The sequence below is a fragment of the Onthophagus taurus genome, chromosome 2 (genome assembly GCF_036711975.1).
Source record: "Onthophagus taurus isolate NC chromosome 2, IU_Otau_3.0, whole genome shotgun sequence".
Classification (NCBI taxonomy): Eukaryota; Metazoa; Arthropoda; class Insecta; order Coleoptera; family Scarabaeidae; genus Onthophagus; species Onthophagus taurus.
Window position 1 is genome coordinate 4,821,930 of NC_091967.1, and position 16,666 is coordinate 4,838,595.

Sequence of the window (16,666 nt, forward strand, 5' to 3'; positions counted from 1 at the left end):
AGTATCGAGACAAAACACATCGGGATATTAAAGTAATTACGATAAGGTTAAAAACAAATCGATATTGCAATAAGGAATTGGTAAACGATCTTTTTTGTAAAGTCATGGTGCACCTTTGACCGGACACTGGAAAGCAACCAAGCAAGATAGAAATGTGAAACCTTCACCAAATAAAAGAAAAACTCTCCCAGTTATTATCCTTATGAACCCTAACTTTGCTGTAATTGTCGAGCACACACACGCACAGATATTTTAGGACTCCAAAAGCGGACACCAGAATATTTTTTCTTTCAACTGCTTATTCCACCGATTAATGTTAAACCTATTGTACACGTGACATGGGTTAGGTTGAAATGCATTCAACTCAGCACCGTGGGGGAAGATTCTCCAAAGAAATAAAAAGTTTACTTTATACAGTTTACTTTATAATTGGCGACAGTTTTATAACGATTCATTAGATGCCCGATTTTATACGAATTTTTGAATCAAATCGAAAATCGTTGTATTCGCTACAAGGTGGGAAAATGTATCGTTGTGTTTAAAAATTTTTATCTCAAGAACGAAAATAGATTTTCAAAAACGGTTTTCTTTATTAAAAAGGTAGCACTTCCTTCTATAATTACTGAAAATTGCGTAATGATATCTACAAAAATCGTTTTTTTTATGATTTTTTGAAAACGATTGATTAAGAAATTTAAATATAAGATAGCGATGAAACAAAAAGTTGAATATCTCATGAAGTAAGAAATATTTTTAAAAACGGCCTGTGTCGTTGAAAAGATCACAGTTTACTTTATAATTGGCGACAGTTTTATAACGATTCATTAGATGACCGATTTTATACGAATTTTTGAATCAAATCGAAAATCGTTGTATTCGCTACAAGGTGGGAAAATGTATCGTTGTGTTTAAAAATTTTTATCTCAAGAACGAAAATAGATTTTCAAAAACGGTTTTCTTTATTAAAAAGGTAGCACTTCCTTCTATAATTACTGAAAATTGCGTAATGATATCTACAAAAATCGTTTTTTTATGATTTTTTGAAAACGATTGATTAAGAAATTTAAATATAAGATAGCGATGAAACAAAAAGTTGAATATCTCATGAAGTAAGAAATATTTTTAAAAACGGCCTGTGTCGTTGAAAAGATCACAGTTTACTTTATAATTGGCGACAGTTTTATAACGATTCATTAGATGCCCGATTCTTTACGAATTTTTAAATCAAATCGAAAATTGTTGTATTCGCTACAAGGTGGGAAAATGTATCGTTGTGTTTAAAAATTTTTATCTCAAGAACGAAAATAGATTTTCAAAAACGGTTTTCTTTATTAAAAAGGTAGCACTTCCTTCTATAATTACTGAAAATTGCGTAATGATATCTACAAAAATCGTTTTTTTATGATTTTTTGAAAACGATTGATTAACAAATTTAAATATAAGATAGCGATGAAACAAAAAGTTTAATATCTCATGAAGTAAGAAATATTTTTAAAAACGGCTTGTGTCGTTGAAAAGATCACAGTTTACTTTATAATTGGCGACAGTTTTATAACGATTCATTAGATGCCCGATTTTATACGATTTTTTGAATCAAATCGAAAATCGTTGTATTCTCAACAAAGTGGGAAAATGTATCGTTGCATTTAAAAATTTTTATTTCAAGAACGAAAAAAGACTTTCAAAAACGGATTTCTTTATTAAAAAGGTAACACTTTCTTCTATAATTACTGAAAATTGCGTAATGATATCTTCAAAAATCGATTATTTATGATTTTTTGAAAACGATTGATTAAGTAATTTAAATATAAGACAGCGATGAGACAAAAAGTTTAATACCTCAAGAAGTAAGAAATATTTTTAAAAACGGCCTTTTTCGTTGAAAAGATTACAGTTTACTTTATAACTGGCGGTAGTTTTATAACGATTCATTAGATGCCCGATTTTATACGATTTTTTGAATCAAATCGAAAATCGTTGTATTCTCAACAAAGTGGGAAAATGTATCGTTGTGTTTAAAATTTTTATCTCAAGAACGAAAAAAGATTTTCAAAAACGGTTTTCTTCATTAAAAAGGTAACACTTTCTTCTATAATTACTGAAAATTGCGTAATAAAATCGATTATTTATGATTTTTTGAAAACGATTGATTAAGTAATTTAAATATAAGACAGCGATGAAACAAAAAGTTTAATACCTCAAGAAGTAAGAAATATTTTTATAAACGGCCTTTTTCGTTGAAAAGATTACAGTTTACTTTATAATTGGCGGTAGTTTTATAACGATTCATTAGATGCCCGATTTTATACGATTTTTTGAATCAAATCGAAAATCGTTGTATTCTCTACAAAGTGGGAAAATGTATCGTTGTGTTTAAAATTTTTATCTCAAGAACGAAAAAAGATTTTCAAAAACGGTTTTCTTCATTAAAAAGGTAACACTTTCTTCTATAATTACTGAAAATTGCGTAATGATATATTCAAAAATCGTCTTTTTATGATTTTTTGAAACGTAAACTTAAAGAGAGAGTTGGGACTAGAAATGGTGGAAGAGAAGTGAGAGGTTGTTATATTGGAGGGTAGAAGGAAAATGAAGAGCATTGAGATAAGAGTTGGGAAGGAAATGATAAAGAGCCGCTGGCGGTAAAATATCTGTGGGTGTACCCGAGCCTAGCGTATAGGAACTTATTACTCCTAATGCCGAAAAAGGGAGGTCCGAGACAGGCAAGGAGAAGACTATTGGTAGCCGTGGTGAGATCCATTACTCTGTATGCAGCTTCAGCGTGGGAGATAACTATGAAACACAAGAAATATGTTGGAATGATAAGAATAATAAAAAGAAAGACTTCCATTAGCATAACATCAGCATATAGAAGTATTAATTAGGAAGAAAATGGGAAGACTAAGACGCAGAACAGACGGATGCTAAGTGAGAAATGGCAGGAAAGATGGAGCAAATATACAGGATGGGCAAGAAATTTGATAAGAGACGTTAAACAATGGCATAAAAAAGGGCCACAAGTAGATTATCACACAACACAAGCCATAACGGGCCACGGAATTTTTGCAACATACTTAAAAAGTATAAAGAAGGTAAAGTCTGGTGTTTGCTTCAACACTTTTTTTAATATTAGCTTTGCAGAGCAGTTTATATGAGTAACCCAACCGATATATGATACCAGTTATCCGAAATTGTCAGGCGTATTTCCTTTACGAAGTAAGGTTTGTTCTGTTCTGTACGTGATTTTACGAGCTGCAGCTGAGTCAGTGTGATATTGCACTTTAAGAAATGTTAGAGTCACATTCTTCTTTCTACATCTACGTAGAAAGGCGAGTCTGCGGTGTTTAATCCATAAAATAGAGTAGTCAGCAGTCGCAGAACATAAAAGAAATCAGTTGTGATTTACTACAAAAGACCATACTTGATTTGAATAGTCAGTTTCTTCAAGTCAAACATAATCTGTAATTAATCTGCATCATTTTCTGATCAACTTCACCGTTATCTATAAGTTCGTAGGCTTTTGAGGCTAGTGTTATTTGAAATAAAACTAAAACTAGAAACTGACAACCAAATATACGGCAAAAAACAGTGGAATGATCTGAATTAGTGTTAATATATCTGTGTCTTTATTACATCCATTTTCCTTCGGCAGGCGTAGGATTTACTGCATAAAAAACATCAAAATCAATTACAAAATCCGATTTTTCCACTCTAAAATCTTCTCGTTCCTCCAATACCGTTACTTTCGAACGTACATATAATACATCTTCAAATTTCTGAATCGAAGTTTCTTTCAATTCTTGTCATATCAAAAACTTCTATCTTATGCCGCAAATCGAGAATTAAAACTGCAGCTTAAATCTAATTAGTTTTACGATAATGCTTTAATATTTTGTATCTCGCAGCCTGAAAACTAACAATAAGCTGCTCTTCGACAGCGTTTCGATCTGCCTTTCGGTTCCATGCAAATATTTTACTCTCAATATTATCTATTAGTAGAGAGCAGACCTCTGAGTTTCTTGGAAAGTATTTGAAAGTTGATTAGTAATTTATGCACTTCTTCTAGCAGTATTCATTTTTTGGCCTCAAGAGCATATGGTTTTAAATCAACAACATTTTGACACAATGCACCAAGTCCATGTCTAAAGTAGACAAGAGGTACTTTCAACATATCATTACTGGAATTCCAGATTGTAGATATGAAAATATTTGCAGAAATATTGCAGATATTATTTGCAGAAATACTTATTTACGAGACTCTCGTACGCACCACTAATCTGGCTATTCGAATGTGAAAGAGAGCTGCAGAAGATAGGTGTAGAGGCAGAAAATGAAAGATAATTTGCTGTAACGTCAGTTGTCTGCAATCTGTACTCAAGTTACTTATTATCTCAAAAAGAAAGCATCGTGTTGTCTCAAGTAGAGTAGTCATCACTCGCAGAACATTGCCACAGGGAATTATACAATAAAAGAAATGTTGTGATCCATCATTTACTTAAAGACTACTAAAGACCACAAAGATCACAACTTGCTTTGAATATTCAGTTTCTGCAAGTCAAACCTAAGCTGTAATGAATCTACATCATTTTCTAATCAACTTTACCGTTATAAATAATCTGTATAAAAAACGTCGCAATCCGCACTGTAGGATTTTTAGGTACACTTTAAACTTATTCATCCAGATGTGAGGTTAGAAGTTTAGTGAAAAGTGGTGCTGTTGAATTTTGTTGTTCAAGAAGGTATTTCTTTGATAAATGGTTATTAAGTGTGATTATTACAGATCATTTTAAAAAGAAAACATTGAGCTTAAATTTAAAATAAGTCTCATTCCTTAATTTCAATAAACATTGTTTCTAAGAATTTTTAAATTAGCATCTTTTTTGACTCTTTTAAATGTAAGTGTTGTTTCAACATTTTTGTTCTTAATATTTTTCCAATCAAACCCAACAATTATTATACATCATTTTAAAGAGAAAGCTTTGAGCTTTAATTTAAAATAAGTTTCATTCCTTAACTTCAATAAATACGGCTTCCAGGAATTTTTAAAATAGCATCTTTTTTGACACTCTTAGGTTATACGAAAATGTAAGTTTTATTTCAACTTTTTTTTTCTCTATATTTTTCCAATCCAACCCAACAATTATTATACATCATTTTAAAGAGAAAGCTTTGAGCTTTAATTTAAAATAAGTTTCATTCCTTAACTTCAATAAATACGGCTTCCAGGAATTTTTAAAATAGCATCTTTTTTGACACTCTTAGGTTATACGAAAATGTAAGTTTTATTTCAACTTTTTTTTTCTCTATATTTTTCCAATCCAACCCAACAATTATTATACATCATTTTAAAGAGAAAGCTTTGAGCTTTAATTTAAAATAAGTTTCATTCCTTAACTTCAATAAATACGGCTTCCAGGAATTTTTAAAATAGCATCTTTTTTGACACTCTTAGGTTATACGAAAATGTAAGTTTTATTTCAACTTTTTTTTTCTCTATATTTTTCCAATCCAACCCAACAATTATTATACATCATTTTAAAGAGAAAGCTTTGAGCTTTAATTTAAAATAAGTTTCATTCCTTAATTTCAATAAATACGGCTTACAGGAATTTTTAAATTAGCATCTTTTTAACATTTTTAGGTTATTCGAAAATGTAAGTTTTGTTTCAAAAATTTTTTTCTCTATATTTTTCCAATCCAACCCAACAATTATTATACATCATTTTAAAGAGAAAGCTTTGAGCTTTAATTTAAAATACGTTTCATTCCTTAACTTCAATAAATACGGCTTCCAGGAATTTTTAAATTAGCATCTTTTTTGACACTTTTAGATTATACGAAAATGTTAGTTTTAACTCAATACTCTTTTTCTCAATATTTTTTTAATTCAACCCATCGATTGTTATACATCGATTTAAACAGAAAGCTTCAAGCTTTAATTTAAAATAAGTTTTATTTCTTAATTTCAATAAACACGGTTTCCAGAAATTTTTTAATTAGCATCTTTTTTTACACTTAGACTATGCGAAAATAGGGGGATTGCATATTTTGCTAAAATTTTATTCCAAAGGCCTTTACTGAGTGTATTTTGATAGCGTTTTAATTCTGTTTGATTCTGTCACAAAGTTTCAAAATGTTTGACTTCTTGGGACACAAAGGGTTAATTACTATTCTCAATATTCTGACAATGTAAAGAAGATTGCTTTTTTTGATCATTTTCAGATGCTTTATCGCAGATTTCAAGAATTAACATGCTAGATAGTCTGACTTTTGCAGAAAATTATTTTAATATTTTTAAATTCTACATCATTATTTATTTTAATGCTTGATTAAAATGGGTTATTGATTTAACGGAAATATAACTTACACAAGAATAATTACATAGGTTGATATGGTACTAAGCTGAAAAAAAAATTTACGACATGAAATAGTAAAAGTTTGCAAACTTTCTTTATAATATTTATTAAAATAAAAATACAATTTATAAAAATTAATTTAATCAAATAAAATTTCTCTATAATTCATTTAAATCCACCCTCGTTTTTCATAATTGGACAAAACAAAAATAATTTTCTTCTTGAAATTTTCATGTAACGAACTTATCGTGGTGGAATTCATGGTTTCTTCCATTTTCGATAAATCTTTCGCATCCTCTTTCTTCATATAAATCGGTTGACACATAAGAATAATATGATATAATTGAATTTCATTAGCGAATAAAGCCATTTCTTCTAGAAAAGCTTCAAAAGTAAATTGTTCTATATTGGGACATTTCAATTTTTTTAATATATCAATAAATGATTCGAAATAATATTTTACTAAATCATCAAATTTGGTTTCAATTAATGATAAATCGATGCTTGTGTATAAAAGAAATAGAAGATCGTTTGTTGGGGAACTATAATCAAGTCCTTGAAAATCAACTAAAATACATTTAGATGGAATGTTATTATCATATTTAAACATTACGTTGTTGACCCAAAGGTCATTATGGACCATTGTAGCAAAAGGTTCTTTAATTTTTGGATTATCCACGAGTTCTTCGCAATATCTTTTAAAATTTTTTTCTAACTTAGGTAATAAATGTTCTAATTTAGCATCGATACATATATTTTTTATTACCGCCATAAGATTATCAATCATATCGGAAGGTGGGTTGAACTTCATATCTCTTGCTAGTGTAGGTTTAATTTTTTCTTTAAATTCATCTGGTTTTTGGAGTTTAAGTGCTATAGGAACAGCATGGAATGTAGTTAGATTTTTAAGAACAATTTTAGCTTCTTCTAAATTAAACCCGATAAATCTATCGGGTAATCCGTATCCTTTTAACTTCATATTTTCTAATAAAAGTGCGGCATCTGTATCTACAACATCTGAATTGGGATCTAAAGATATTCTACTTCCATAAGTTTTTGCAAAAAATGGTATAATCTCATCGATTCCGTGAGTTTTTCCGAAATTATTTAACGTTGGTATTACCGTTTGATAAAACGCAATTTCTTTCTTAACGGTGTAAGGTACGTTAAAAATCATCCAACAAATTCCTTTTGGCGGACAAGTTTTTGCAACACAATTCACGACCTCTTCATTTCCATCCTTGTCCGTCAGCGTAACTTTCACATCGAGCATAATACTTCCGTAGTTTTCACCGTTGGATAACAGATTTTTACACTCATTCGAAACGTATTTCTTACCATCTTTCAACAACGAATTAACAATTAACTTATCAAACGATTTTATTTCCATTTTTATTTACTGATATATCAAGAGCAAGTTTGCGTATGCACGCAGTAAACTTATAACGACAACTGAACAGTTGTGAGTTGGTCGTGTTTTATTAATAGACATTTAGCAAAAACTGTACAACCACTTTACTGATACAAATCCATCACTGTGTAGATTAACTTAGAAGTGCTCTTTAAATGTTAGTTACAAGGTCAAAGATGAGTAAATATTATTTAAGTAGTGGAGTGTAATTTTATTTTAATGAAAATATAAGTGTGGTAATTTTAGCGTACCTATCTACAATTTGCGACGCTGTAATTGTCTGTTCATATCGTATTTACTTGAGTAACTTCAATAATATTACACAAATATTTGTAAGAAAAATTATAATTTTATCATGGCTATTAAATAGATAAGAACATTCCTATCTCGATTTCCGTTTTAGTTAAATTGTTAAAATAAAATGTTTAAGACATTACAAATTTATTTTATGCAGTTATTATTATTCATTAATTTTTGAACATTTTTGATTTATCTGCGAGAAAAACAAATATCTATATAGCACCTCGTCACTCATCAGCAATTTCATATGTCAAAGCTAAGGTCAAAATTGTTTGTTGCCGTATCTAGCGTTTTATCAATAATAACAAGTTTTCAAGTAGCAAGTTCTCTGCAAGCAATAAGTATACTTCTAGTAGCTGTATTCAGCCTTTTATTTGCAGTAACTAGTCTTCTGCCAAGAGCATTTAGCAGTTTTGAAGCAATAGGTTGGTTTATGGAGGCCATATCTAGTTTTTTATTAGCTGTCTAGGGGTCTGCCAGTAGTATCTAGTCTTCTATGAGCGGTATCTAATTCTCTATCAGCACAGTATCTAGGATGATTCATCTTATACCATTTATACATCTATTAGCAGTCTTCTGCCAGCCGTGTCTAGCCTTTTATGAATAATAACAAGTGTTCAACAAGCACTGCAAGAACAATATTTAATTTTCTAGTAGCTGTATTTAACCTTATATTTGCAGTAACCTTCTGGCCATAGCTAATTTTATGGAACGGGTATCTAGTTTTCCTTAAGCTTTCATCTTATAGCATTTATTAGCAGTGTAGGCCTCTGCCAGTAATGTCTAGTGTACTAAAAGCAATATCTCGTCTTCTACGACCAGTATCTAGTCTTCTGCAATCACTATCTAGTTTTCTGCAAGCAGTGTCTAGATTTTTACACGCAATAAATAGTAGTCTTCAAGCAATATCAAGTTGAAAGGTCCACAGATAAGGTAATTAGCCTTGCTGTTGTGGTCACTTCTTCTTAGTGTCTGTATAGACCAAGAACTTACTTAACTGTAAACCTGTAAAACTGTATACCTATCTGTTAAGAATGCATTTTAGATCCACTCACTTCAAAAACTTTTTGATGCTGTTTAATAAATAAAACTTGAAGATATAAGTTAAAAACTAGTTATAAATTAGGAAAATTACTTGTATAAGGAAAGAAAATAACGTCTCTCGCAGAATTTCCGTATTTAATAACTTGGTAATCAACGAATTTGTTAGATACTGGTTTTTTATTGATTGATTTTATTGATATATTGTTCGTCCAAAGATCACCGTGAAAAAAAGTAGCAAATGGTTCTATTGGTGTGTCTGATTGTACGCTACACGGGTTTGTCAAAGCTAAGGTCAAAATTGTTTGAATGTACCGCAGCCATATCTAGCGTTTTATCAATAATAACAAGTTTTCAAGTAGTAATTAGTCCTCTGCAAGCAATATGTAGACTTCTAGTAGCTGTATTTAGCGATATATTTGTAGTGACTAGTCTTCTGTCAAAAGCATCTAGCATTCTTGAAGCAATAGATTATTTTATGGAAGCGATATAATAATAATAATGTTTATTAACCCATAGCACCATTATAAACCCCAATAACAAAATACTTAAAAACTAAAATAAAACCAAAATGAAATGCCATGAGTTAAAAAGGACCACGTCAGCATTCCCAGTGGGTCAGCTGTTTTTCATTGGTCCTTTTTCTACATTTTGTATAAATAAACTTAAACTTCATGACGGCAAACGGAAATAGAAAGACTAGTTGTTACCAAAAACTTAAAATTAATACCAATTATACATAATAGTAAGACTAGCTTTCTAGTAAAAAAGAAGAGTTAAGACAAGGAAAGGAGAAGAAACACGAAAAAACAATAAAAGAAAGAAAAAAGAGAAAAAACAACAAAAAAAAAAAATTTGATTCATATGTCATCACAATTCTGCTCATTCAATAACTCAGACCTATATATCACCCTGAAAACCCGCTCAGATTCCTGCAAGACCGAAAGTGGACAGTTATTCAACAAATTAGGCACACAATACGTGAAAGATCTTTTAAAAATTTCCAGTCGATGCTGGGGTATTGTTAACGTATGTCTGTGCCTAATATTAATATTATGAACGTCTGTTCGAAATTGAATTTTGTTGTATAAATATGGTGGACATTTGGTAGTCAAAACCTTATGGTAGAGGCAAGCAGAGTGAAGGGCCCTACGACGTGACATATTCAACCAGCCCACCCATTTTAAGGTGTATGAGATACTCGCATATTTCCTAATGCCATAAATAAAACGTAAGCACGCATTCTGAACTCTTTGAATTCTTACCTTGTGAATATTATCAATACAAGGGCCATACAATACATCACCGTAATTAAAGATCGAGAGAACCAGGGCGTCACACAAGCGTATCCGCAGTTGCTGTTCCAATAAATGCCTACTATTATAGAGCAATTTTAACGCTGCATATGCACGACGCAGTAGACTACCAATGAACGAGTCAAATCTAAGTTTACTGTCAATAATGATACCCAAATTCCTTGCACTTTCAGCAACCTGCAAAACATCAGAGTCAATTTTCAAGCTCAACCCATCCCTGACTTCGTCCAAAACACCCCGGCTCCCAAAGACCATCACCGATGACTTAGATGGATTTATCCTTAAGCTGTGCTCATTAGCAGTATTGACCAAGGCCTTCAAGTCAGCATTAATATTACTTTCAGCCACAGCTAGATTTGATGTTGGAAAAGTGTAGTATAATTGAATATCATCAGCATACATGTGCGCAGTACAGTGCTTTACAGCCAAACACAGTTGGGAAGTATAAATTGAAAACAGAATTGGGCCAAGAATAGAACCCTGCGGCACACCCGACACGACCTCAACTTGTGCAGATAACTCACCATTACAAGCTACTCGCTGTGAACGGTAACAAAGATAATTCTGAATAAGATTGAGAGCAGACCCCGACAGTCCAATATACCCAAGCACTTCAACCAGCAGCGAATGATGCAAAATATCAAAAGCTTTGGAAAAGTCAAGCAAGACCAGAGCCGTGGCCAACCCGTCATCGATACCACGTAGAACATCATCCGTGATATCCAAAAGAGTCGTAGTGCAGCTATACCCAGAACGGAAACCCGACTGCAAGCTAGGTAGTATACAATGCGCATTTAAATGTGACCACAACCTAGTGGACAATAATCTTTCAAATACTTTAGAAAAGACAGGCAAAATACTTATAGGCCTAAGATCCTGCAAACAAGCAACCGTTCCAGTTTTAGGTACAGGTTTAACAAGAGCACCCCTCCACTGCCTCGGATAGACCGACCCCTCGATACAAAAGTTGATTATGTGGCACATGTACGGCAGTGTCACCGGAGAACTTAATAAAAGCATCTGCTTCGTAACTCCATCACTACCAACAGCATTTGTTTTAATTCGATTAAGCGCTTCCAAAACCTCTTCCTCAGAAACTAAAGAAAAGGAAAATTCTGTAGAAACAGAAGATAATCTATTAGTATTGTAGAAGTGCAATAAGTTGGGATCACAATCATGTTGATTTTGAGAGGAAAGAAAAAAATTATTAATATCATCAGCATTTCCCACAGTAGACGGAATTGACTTCGTTTTAACACCACATACTCCAAACGACTTGAGATTGTTCCAGAGTTTACGAGAATTATTGTTATGAAATATTAAAGAAAGATAAGCCTTTTTTTCCCGACGGATTGCTGAGTTAGTATAGTTTCTCAAGTCTTTGTACGACTTAAAATGATATCTAGTTTTTTATTAACTGTCTAAGTGTCTGTCAGTAGTACCTAGTCTTCCATGAGCGTTATCTAATTTTCTACCAGCACAATATCTAGGATGGTAGTAGCAACTACTAATTATTCAGTTGCGGTATTCAGTCCTTTTGCAGCAGTATCTAATCTTCTACATGCAGTATGTAGTCTTCTGCCGGCAGTGTCTAGCCTTTTATGTATAATAACAAGTTTTCAACAAGCACTAAGTAGTCCACTGCAAGCAATATTTAATTTTCTAATAGCTGTATTTTATAATGTATTTATAATAATTTTATTTATTAGCAGTGTAGACCTCTGCCAGTAGTGTCTAGTGTTCTAAAAGCAGTATCTAGTCTTATGCGACCAGTATCTCGTCTTCTGCAATGAGTATCTTATCTTCTTCAAGCAGTATCTAATGTTTAATCAAAGCAGTATTAAGTTTCAAGGTCCATGAATAAGGTAATTAGCCTTGCTGTTGTGGCCACTCCTTCTTAGTGTCTGTATAGACCAAGAACTTACTTGACTGTAAACCTGTAAAACTGTATACCTATCTGTTAAGAATGCATTTTAGATCCACTCACTTCAAAAACTTTTTGATGCTGTTTAATAAATAAAACTTGAAGATATAAGTTAAAAACTAGTTATAAATTAGGAAAATTACTTGTATAAGGAAAGAAAATAACGTCTCTCGCAGAATTTCCGTATTCAATAACTTGGTAATCAACGAATTTGTTAGATACTGGTTTTTTATTGATTGATTTTATTGATATATTGTTCGTCCAAAGATCACCGTGAAAAAAAGTAGCAAATGGTTCTATTGGTGTGTCTGATTGTACGCTACACGGGTTTGTCAAAGCTAAGGTCAAAATTGTTTGAATGTACCGCCAAGAAATGGACATTTAAATCTATCTTTTCTACCAGCCGTATCTAGCGTTTTATCAATAATAACAAGTTTTCAAATAGTAAGTAGTCCTCTGCAAGCAATATGTAGACTTCTAGTAGCTGTATTTAGCGTTATATTTGCAGTGACTAGTCTTCTGTCAAAAGCATCTAGCATTCTTGAAGCAATAGGTTATTTTATGGAAGCGATATCTAGTTTTTTATTAACTGTCTAAGTGTCTGTCAGTAGTACCTAGTCTTCCATGAGCGTTATCTAATTTTCTACCAGCACAGTATCTAGGATGGTAGTAGCAACTACTAATTATTCAGTTGCGGTATCTTCTACATGCAGTATGTAGTCTTCTGCCGGCAGTGTCTAGCCTTTTATGACTAATAACAAGTTTTCAACAAGCACTAAGTAGTCCACTGCAAGCAATATTTAATTTTCTAGTAGCTGTATTTTATAATGTATTTATAATAATTTTATTTATTAGCAGTGTAGACCTCTGCCCGTAGTGTCTAGTGTTCTAAAAGCAGTATCTAGTCTTATGCGACCAGTATCTGGTCTTCTGCAACGAGTATCTTATCTTCTTCAAGCAGTATCTAATGTTTAATCAAAGCAGTATTAAGTTTCAAGGTCCATAAATAAGGTAATTAGCCTTGCTGTTGTGGTCACTCCTTCTTAGTGTCTGTATGGACCAAGAACTTACTTGACTATAAATTTCTAAAACTGTGTACCTATCTGTTAAGAATGCATTTTACATCCACTCACTTCAAAAACTTTTTGATGCTGTTTAATAAATAAAACTTGAAGATATGACATAAAAACTAGTTAAAAATTAGGAAAATTACAGTAAAAAAGACAAACGTATTATTATTTAGATTAGTAGTTTATTAATAAAAACAGTTTGCTAAAAAATTTAAGTTTTAAACGTTATATCCACCCTCTTTTTGCAAAATCTTCAAGGACAAATGCAAATCTGGATTGATAATTCACATGTATTCGGTCAACTGAAGATACGATATCATTCTGATCTTTCATATCGCTAAGTTCTACCGCTTTCCCTTTTTCGGTAAACACTGGAGGCAGAATAAACATCACGTGGGCGAATTCCATTTCTTTAGCAGCGTCATCAATTTGTTTTAAAAATGTATCATAATTGAACGGATTTGGATCACAATTTAATAATTTTAATGTGTCAATAAAGTGGTTATGATAAATTAACAAGTAATCGTCGATAAGTTGTAATAATTCCATTTGGGCACTTGTATAAAGAAAGAAAATTACATCTCTCGCAGGATTTCCGTATTCAATAACTTGGAAATCAACGAATTTGATAGATACTGGATTTTTATTGATTGATTTTATTAATATGTTGTTCGTCCAAAGATCACCGTGAACAAAAGTAGCAAATGGTTCTATTGGTGTTCTTTCTTGGCATAATTTCTTTATTCCTTGACGGTATGAATTAATCATTCGTTGAGATAGATGCGTTAAGTTAGGATATTTTGCAAGAAATGTTTTAAAACAATCGATTTGAGTATTTTGTGCTGTTTCATCAAGTTTGCCTACTAAGCATTTCTCAATATGCTTTAACACTTTGTTTTGGAACTCATCCGGTTTAGAAAGTTTATAAGCAATTGATGTTGCGTGAAGTGTTGCTAAACTTTTAATAATCATTATTACAGATTCTTTATCGAAACCAACGAATCTATCTTCAACTTCGTAACCATCCTCTTGCAAATTGTTTAATAATAACACCGCATCATCGTCAACGTCGCAGCTATTGGGTTGTAGCGTAACTCTAGAATTACAATATTCAGCAAAGTATGGTAATATACATTCTATACCGTGTTCTCGTCCAAATTGATTTAACGCTGGTACTATTGTGTTATAAACTGCGATTTCTTTCTTGAAAGTGGACACTGTGTCGAAGATATCCCATAAAATTCCTCTTGGTGGAACTAATTTAGCGACGCACTTAATCACTTCTTGCTTTTGATTAGATTCATCTGCGATCACAAATTCTATTTTTAAGATTATACTACCATAATTTTCCCCAGCTGATAATAATTTCTTTTTATTAAAATTAACTAATTTTTTACCATTTTGTAAATATGGTTCTAACAATTGTTCGATGTTGCGAATTTCCATTATAATTGAATTGACACGATGCTACGACTATCCCGATTGAATGCGTACAGACGCTTTTATATTGAGGATGTTGACCATTTCTATGCACATATCTATTTTAAGTGCATCAGTTGCCGAGTTTAGTTTATCTTTTTCTTTGTTATGGTTAAGAGTATTCATTGTTGAAACGAATTGTTTAGTTAATGATAAAAAATTTAAAGTGTTTATGTAATCCTATTAATTATATATACCCATGTTGTTCCGTGTGGTTAAGAGATTTAAATGAAAAAAAAAATTAGTTGAAATATCAAGCCGCAAACCACAACAATTTTTTATGTGCGGATACGACAACTCAATTCATCATTCACAAATACTATTAGAGTCCGAGGTGTTGGAAAATCCACAAGGTTACATTTAAAACTTTATTTTGATTGAAATATTTTATGTTTCATAATATTACAAATTTTTTAGTTTTTGTATAGGCAACCCAATTAGCAATTAATGCGTAAATGCATTTCCATGCTCAAATAGCAGAGTAATTAGTGTCTCTATTACAAATAAAGCAAGCAATAAACTGGGATTAATTTAAAACAATCAAAATACTAATATAGTTTAGTTCTGTTGAAGCTAATGCTACTTAATGTGATGATTACCTTGATGTCACACGTCGTGAAATTTTTCTTGAGTACTATATACATATAAAACTTGTGAAAGACGAATCTGTGTTGCTCATTTCGGTTTCAGAAATGGCATGGGAACCCTATATTCATTAATATAGAGACATTAACGCAGAAATGTAGATATATGAAAGACATGTCTTCAAGTTCTTTGAAAATATTAAGCAATAATCTTTGTGCACGGATATGATAACTATTCGTAATACTATTGTGGTTTATTGCCTTTTGGAATTTGCAGTTTGTTAATGTTGGAAAATCAACGAGGTGACATCTAAAAAATGAAAATGTTTTTTAATTAATAATAATTTTGACATAAATATAGGCAACCAAATTAACAGCTTATAAATAATTACAATTTAAACCAGTTACTTTGTCCCACATAAAATACAACATGTTAATATAATTTGACATTAGAGCAAAACCTCGATATAACGGATCAATACAGTCTAGGGTTAGTTCTAGTTTTACACTAGCACTGGTACTAGAAGTAACATTAGACTTAGAACTAGAACCATTTGGGTTTAGCCGTACGTCTTTTAAGACGGCTCTACGGTTCTTGGTCTAGCGCTGCATAACAATTAAAACTAGAACTAACACTAGACCTAAAACTAGAATGTTTCGGGTTTAGCCGTGCGTCTTCAGAATGTTTCTAGGTCTACAGTTAGTTCTAGTTTTACACTAACACTGTTACTATGTAGAACTAACACTATACCTAGAACTAGAATCATTCGGGTTTAGCCGTCTTAAGAGACGTGCGGCTAAACCCAAATGATTCTAGTTCTAGGTATAGTGTTAGTTCTAGTTTTACACTTACAGTCACTAGAACTAACGTTAGAACTAGAAACATTTGGGTTTAACCGTCTTTAGAGACGTGTGGCTAAACCCAACTGTTTTTAGTTCTAGCTATAGTGTTAGTTCTACCCACATAGTAACAGTGTAAGTGTAAAACTAGAACTAACACTACATCTAGAACTAGAAAGTTTCGGGTTTAGCCGTGGGTCTGAAGACGCACGGATAAACCCGAAACTTTCTAGTTCTAGGTCTAGTGTTAGTTTTAGTTTTAATTGTTATGCAGCTCTAGACCAAGAACTAGAATCTAGTTTTACACTAGCACTGTTACTATGTAGAATTAACACTATACCTAGA

The 16,666-nt window shown here is 31.9% G+C and overlaps 2 protein-coding genes across 2 annotated transcripts; both read right to left on the minus strand.

Annotated features, from left to right (window-relative positions):
- Positions 1 to 6,445: 6,445 nt before the first annotated feature.
- Positions 6,446 to 7,995, minus strand: LOC139428915 (uncharacterized). Its single transcript, XM_071193934.1, has one exon. It carries the CDS (start codon positions 7,744 to 7,746, stop codon positions 6,526 to 6,528), a length of 1,221 nt encoding a protein of 406 aa, XP_071050035.1. The 5' UTR covers positions 7,747 to 7,995; the 3' UTR covers positions 6,446 to 6,525.
- A 5,585-nt stretch (positions 7,996 to 13,580) lies between these two features.
- Positions 13,581 to 15,059, minus strand: LOC111418969 (uncharacterized). The gene is made up of 2 exons (XM_023051690.2): positions 14,816 to 15,059; positions 13,581 to 14,722 (listed from the first exon to the last, which is right to left on the minus strand). Exons 1-2 carry the CDS (start codon positions 14,862 to 14,864, stop codon positions 13,644 to 13,646), a joined length of 1,128 nt encoding a protein of 375 aa, XP_022907458.2. The 5' UTR covers positions 14,865 to 15,059; the 3' UTR covers positions 13,581 to 13,643.
- Positions 15,060 to 16,666: the final 1,607 nt, after the last annotated feature.